Source organism: Echinops telfairi, unplaced genomic scaffold, assembly GCF_000313985.2.
Source record: "Echinops telfairi isolate 266 unplaced genomic scaffold, ASM31398v2 ScPeMD7_7457;HRSCAF=8495, whole genome shotgun sequence".
Classification (NCBI taxonomy): domain Eukaryota; kingdom Metazoa; phylum Chordata; class Mammalia; order Afrosoricida; family Tenrecidae; genus Echinops; species Echinops telfairi.
In genome coordinates, this window is record NW_022111357.1 from 25,221,419 (window position 1) to 25,227,595 (window position 6,177).

General features: G+C 52.5%; 1 protein-coding gene and 1 long non-coding RNA gene across 5 annotated transcripts in view; one reads left to right on the forward strand and one right to left on the reverse strand.

Moving 5' to 3' along the window:
- The window catches only part of LOC101647942 (phospholipase A2 group V), a 29,228-nt gene that overhangs the window by 8,753 nt on the left and 14,298 nt on the right, over window positions 1-6,177 (reverse strand). For 2 of the 4 annotated variants that reach the window (XM_045299050.1, XM_045299051.1), the window contains one exon: window positions 5,366-5,565. In XM_045299050.1, coding sequence (XP_045154985.1) covers window positions 5,366-5,382 — 17 coding nt within the window. In that variant the 5' untranslated portion in view covers window positions 5,383-5,565. Of the gene's footprint in view, window positions 1-1,228; window positions 1,398-2,139; window positions 2,225-5,365; window positions 5,566-6,177 lie in introns of those variants that run through there. The other 2 variants (XM_045299052.1, XM_004705387.2) reach the window with 2 other exon arrangements.
- LOC123522672 overlaps window positions 1,167-6,177 on the forward strand; it is an 11,657-nt gene continuing 6,646 nt past the window's right edge. Inside the window, exons 1-2 of the long non-coding RNA XR_006680908.1 lie at window positions 1,167-1,280; window positions 2,008-2,107. This is a non-coding gene — a long non-coding RNA (uncharacterized LOC123522672). The remainder of the gene's footprint in view (window positions 1,281-2,007; window positions 2,108-6,177) is intronic.

Genomic DNA, 6,177 nt, shown 5'->3' on the forward strand with positions numbered 1-6,177 from the left:
TTTGGGTTTCAGTAATTCCTCTTGGTTACATTGCCCTTGATTAAGCCCTACCAGGTATCCTACGCCCTCCTCGCCATCGATTTTAGATCAATTGTTGTTCCCTTGTCCCTGGGTTTGTTAACACCCACTTCCTTTCCCCTGCCTCCCCTCTCCTGTGTCCCCCCAGAACTGTAGGCCCGTTGTTTTCTCCTCCAGATTGTTTATCCTGCCTATCTTATCTAGATAGACCTGCATAGACAGTAATAAGCACACACAAAAGAGCAAACCATCAAAAGAACAAAAAAAACCAATGACAAAAAAAAGAGAGAGAGAAAAGAAAAGCTTATAAATAGTTCCAGGTCTATTTGTTGACTTTTAGGAATGTTTTCCGGTCGAGTCTGATGGGGTGCCAGCCCTTGGCCCCAAAGTCTATTTTTGGTATTCCCCGGGGACTTCATTGCTTTGCTCCCCTTGCTGCTCTGCTGCACGCCCTTAGCATTTTGTCCTGGAGTGGTGGAGTCAGATGGGGCACAATTTCCGCACTGTGCCTACAGCATTGTCCCTCGAAGTGCAATGGTTCAGTGAGGGATGTCTTGTCTCATGGTGGGGCCGGTCTTATGGTCTTCTCTGTGCATTGGCTGCTCTGAGCGAGAATATCGTTCTCCGGGCTTGGTGGGCCAGGATGTGCTCCACTCTCTCTCCTTCCCTCTTCATTCGCTCCTGTGTGCTCTGACCAGACGCACCCCTCTCCCTGAGCTGTAGCTTCAATGCTGACCTTTGAAGTGAATTCTTCTCAGAAGGTTTTTACTGGCACCTCCCCACCTGGAGTCCTGGTTTTCCCAAGCCGCTCGGCTAGGATTTTTCCTTCAGTGCCCTGCCATCTCCTAATCCCTGAATTCAGTGGCCCCTCCCCTCTCCCTTCCCTATGTCAGTGCTCTGTCCTCAAGCCCCTGGTAGCGACTAAGGCCTGGCCCCCAAACAGAGCTTCAAACTCCTGGGGGTGCCTGGCTCCTTGGCTGGCCACTCCTCCCACCCTTTGTCCAGCAGCTCCTCTGAGTTCCAGGAACATTCCTGAGGGCTGTGTCCACCCACAGAGTCCACTCTGAGGGCTCTACCCCACTCCATGCCACCCCCCGCCCCCCAGGAGAGAAGACAAGGGCTCCAGACCCTATTTCTTCTGCCCCAAGCTTCCTCTGCCACCTCCCCAAACTTCGACAGGAGGACAATGAAGGCAACAGTGACTGCTTACCTGTGCCGGGCACTGTCCTCCGTCTCCTTAAACCCTCCCAACAGCCTGAAAGGTGCGTGCTGTTAGACCGCTCCGCCAAGACAAGGTCTGTCCTTTTAGATGATTGCTTGTTGAGTGAGTGAGTGAGTGAGTGAACAAATGAGTGAGTGAGTGAGTGAGTGAGTGAGTGAGTGAGTGAGTGAGTGAGTGAACAAATGAGTGAGTGAGTGAGTGAGTGAACAAATGAGTGAGTGAGTGAGTGAACAAATGAGTGAGTGAGTGACTGAGTGACTGAGTGACTGAGTGAGTGAGTAGATGTGTTGGATTCTGTGGGTCAAGAAGGGAGGGCCCAGGAACATGAAGGGAGTTGCTGAGCGTTTAGCCCAGGACTGAAGCTTACTCCTCCCAATGCTCTGCTGCCCCATGGGAGGCAGGCTCCGGGTGTCAGGGAGGGGAAACGGTGCCAGAGAGAGGAAGGCTCAAGGCTCGGGGGAAATGGGTCTGGGAGGGGAGAGAAAGGTTTCACAGCGGGGATGGCTAGGCATCAAAGAGTTGCCCTGGGTGTCTGGGGACGTGGCGAGTCTGTCAGCCCACAGCAGGACGTGGGATTTGCTATTTTTATCAAGGGACCACAGAGAGGAAGGCATGCGGGCTCAGGATAATTCTGAAGCAGAGCCGTGGTTTCAGAAATGAGAGTGGGGGTGGGGTGGGGGGCAGAGACAGCCTGGTGAGATGGCAGCTCACCCTGCTACATTCTCTCCGCTGTCCACATACAGCACCCCCGGTCCCTTTGCTTGCAGGACCCTGGCTCGTGTCTCCTGGCTGGGAAAGACGGACAGCTCACGCCCACTGAGACCAAGTGTCCCGGGCACCCCACTCTGTGCTTTTCTTCCCCCTCAGGTAAGGCAGCCCCCGAAGTGGACATTACTCACCTGTGAGACCATGTCTGTCTGTCTGTCTTTCAGGCCTGGAGAGGGACTGCTGTTGCACCCCTCGGTTATGTGGACCGCCCTGGTCCCACCACCCTGGGGCTGTGCCTGCCTATCTCCTCCCCTCCTGGGAGCTTGCACACCCCCCATTCGCCATGAGCTTCTGGGGGGTTCCCCCCTCCCTCTTGTGCAGAAGCAGCTCTTCATTTAGCCACATTGTCATCAGTGTGTGTGTGTGTGGGGGGGGGTGTCACTCTGGAAAGGCATGTAGGCGCTCCGGCTTGGGCCACCGACTCCCCAGCCCCCTTCATGGGCCTCCCTCCCGTGACACCCCCACACAGGGCTTTGTCAGGTCCTCTGGCCCAGGACTGCTGCTCAGGTTTCAGTCTGGGCCTCACCCCAGAAATGGCCAGAGAGCAGGGAGAAGCCCTCCTGCACTGGACGTCTTGCCCCTCCTCTCTCTAGTGCTGCAGGGCCAGCTCCCAACTCTCCCTGCCCTGCCTCCAAGCTGGCTACTGGGGGCAAGGAAGCCCCGGTTCTTTAGAGCCATTGTAACAGGCTGTCTCCCTCCTTTGGGCCTTGGGTTTGGGGCACTCCCTGCCAGCTCCCTCCGTTGATTTTCTTTGGAAAGGAGAAAGCAGCAGCTTGTGCTGAGAACCCCGACTCAGCCACGCCAGCGCTGTGTGACCCCTGTGCTTCATTCTCACAGGAAACACGGGAGCTCCCCCGCTCCCACCCCAGAGGCCTGTGGTGAAGAGGCCGTGGGAGGCATACGTAAGGCAGGGAGGCATGGGACCCCATGGGGAGGGCAGCCCCTGGGCTGGAATCCTGGCTTCCCTCCCGGCTAGCAAAGGCATCTCAGGTCAGTTGCTTCAACTCGCTCTCCCTTCAATGGGCTAGTTGTTCGCCTTCCTCACAGGGCTGCTGTCAGGAGCGGATAGCTCTTGGAGCAGGGGGAAGGAGGGGAAATGTGAATAACTCAATGATAACTGACTGCTGAGACCACCATTATCAAGGGGCGGTGGCGGGAGAAAGGAAAAGGGCTTCACACCAAAAGAAACAGACTTTGAAGGCTATGGGGAAATGGGAGGGAGGGCTGGGTGTCATTTCCACATAGGATACATTTTAAAGTTCTTAAATCTGTAAAGAAGTGATGGCTAACAAGGAGACCTGGCAGGTGGTGCGCTATGTGTTGGGCTGTTCACTGCAAGGTCAGCAGTTCCAACACACCAAGTGCTCCAAGGGAGAAAGAGGAGGCTGCAGCTCCCTTCATAATTCACAGTCTCAGAAATCCAGAGGATCAAGTCTGCTCTGTCCTGCAGGGTCTCTGGGAGTGGGACTCGGCTCAACAGCAGTGGGTTTGGTTTCAGTTTAACTGTATAAAGAAGGAGAAGCCCTGGCGGCAGTGGTTCAACGTGGGGCTACTAACTGCAAAGTCAGCGGTTCGAAACCACCAGCTCCTCTGCAGGAGAAAGACAGGGCTTTCTACTCCTGCAAAGAGGTACCATCTCGGAAACCCACAAGGGTAGTTCTAGGCTGTCCTGTAGGGTCACTGAGTTGGAGTGGACTCGACTGCAGTGAGTTTGGGGGTTGCTTTTGGAGTCACAACGAAGGAGTCCTCAGAGCACGGTGGGTTAGGCATTGGGCTAACTGCCCATCAGAGAACACTGAGGCTGTCTCTTCCCATAAATATTTACAGCCTCCGGATGGACTTCGAGCATCCGCTCAAGCCCTCCCTCAATGAAAGAACACTTTGGTTCTAACACCCTGGCATTCTGTGATGCTCACCCCCCTGACATGATCGCGGAAGACAAAATGGGTGCACAAGCAAATGTGGTGTAGAAAGTGGATGGAGCCTGGCTAATAAAAGATAGTGTCTGGGGTCTTAAAGGCTTGAAGTTAAACAAGCGGCCATCTAGCAGGGAAGCAATAAAGAAGCACCCCAGCCTGTACGATCATGAGATGTCGACAGGATTGGGTAAAAGGCATCAGAAGACCCAAAACAAACAAATAAAAAAACATATTGTTTGAGAATGAGGGGGGTCAGAGCAGAGACCCTGTGTTCGTCTGGGTACTTTAGAGAAACAAATCCACAGAAACTCATGTATAAGAGAGAGCTTTATATAAAGGTTAGGTGCGCATCAAGAAAACATCCCAACCCAGTGCTGCCCAAGCCCACAAGTCCAACATTAACCCATTAACCCATATGTCCAACACCAATCCACAAAATCCTCCTCCATCTCACAAAACAGACGTAATGATGCTGACTGCAGGAGGAAAGCCAGGTCAGTGACTGTGTAAACATCTCAGTGCTGGCAGGGGTCTCCATACGGGTGCTCCAGCACCCAGGGCTGCATCAGGGTAGGTCCATGTGGCTTCTCCTTGGGGATGTATTGCAGGAAGTCAGCCTTAAAAGCTGAAGCAGGGAACTGGCTAAGGCAGCTGCACCCTGGTGCGACCATCAGAAAGGAGGAGACCCAAGAACTAGAAAGGTGAGGCTCACCAAGCCATTTATCGCTCCACCCTTCAATTAACCCCACTTGTGTTTATTGGCCAGGTTGGCACAATCAATAAATTAACTAACTCAGGCCCCAAACCCATCTGTAGACAATGGAACATCACCTCACAGAAGGGCCACAAGGAAGGGATGAGTCAAGCAGGGAGCAGTAAAGCACTGATGAAACACACAATGCTCCTCTGGTTCCTTGAGGCCTCCTCACACACCCCCACCCCCTATCATGACCCCAGTCCTGCCTTTCACTGCGGGTTAGACTGGAGCATGTACACAAGTACAGATAAGAGATAAGAGCTCACAACACACGGAATTCAGGAATAGGAATGGGAGTAGCGATACCAGAAGGGTTGGGGAGAGGAGGGGAGGAAGGAAGAACCAATTGCAATGATCGACACATAACCACACATACTCCCTTCCAGGGGGACAAACAACAGAAACTATGGGGGAAGGGAGACTGCATTCAGTGTAAGATATGAAAATAATAATAATTTATAATTTATCAAGGGGTCATGAAGGTGGGGGGAGGGAAGCTGATCCCAAGGGCTCAATGGAAAGTAAGTGTCTAGAAAATAATGATGGCAACATATGTACAAATATGCTTGATATAATTGATGTATGGGTTGTTTTAAGAACTGTAAGAGCCCCCAATAAAATGATCTTTTAATTAAAAAAAGAAAATCATATATATATGTATATATATATGTACACACTTACAGTCTTGAAAACTCCATATCGGCAGTGCTGAGTCAATGGTAGACATCTATGCAGATGCCTCCCGTTTGATTCCCCTCTGTGCTCCTCATGCTCAGCCGCCAGCCGTCCCTGGAAGCTCTCGTATGACTGTGATGCTCAACAGGTCCCAGTGGAGCGTCCAGGCGAAGGCAGGCTCAGCAGAAAGGCCTAGTGACCCCTTTCTGAAAAGCAGCCAATGAAAACGTGGTGATCGGACCCACAGCCAATCATGGAGCTGGCCCCAGAGCTGGCGGTGCTGTTCCCATGGGTATGTGGTCCCCATGAGTCAGGGGCCGTTCGGTGGCACTGATGGACATCCTCACTCAGACACAGTGGTCGTGGTGCTAGTGGCTGCCAAGTGCGCTCCAGCCCACCGGGAACTTCTATGCTGCATGGAGTCCACTGTTGTCCCTGTCACTAGAACATGAGTGGTAGTGATTACTCTCCATGATGGGAATAAGGAAAAAGAGCTGACCTTATAGAGAAGTCCTGGGTAGGACAAATGGCTACTCACTCGACTATGAATCAAAAGATTGGTGGTTCAAACTCAAGCAGAGTCACCTCCAAAGAGAGGCCCGGTGATCTGCTCCTGAAAGGTCCCAGCCCCATCAAAAGGCCTTTGAGTAGATTCGGACTGATGTCAGTCCCGTGTGTTACAGAGAGAACTGATGACATTGGGCCCGTGAGTTGCAGAGAGAACTAATGACATTGGGTCATGTGTTACAGAGAGAACTGATGACGTCGGGCCATGTGTTGCAGAGAGAACTGATGATATCAGGCCCGTGTGTTACAGA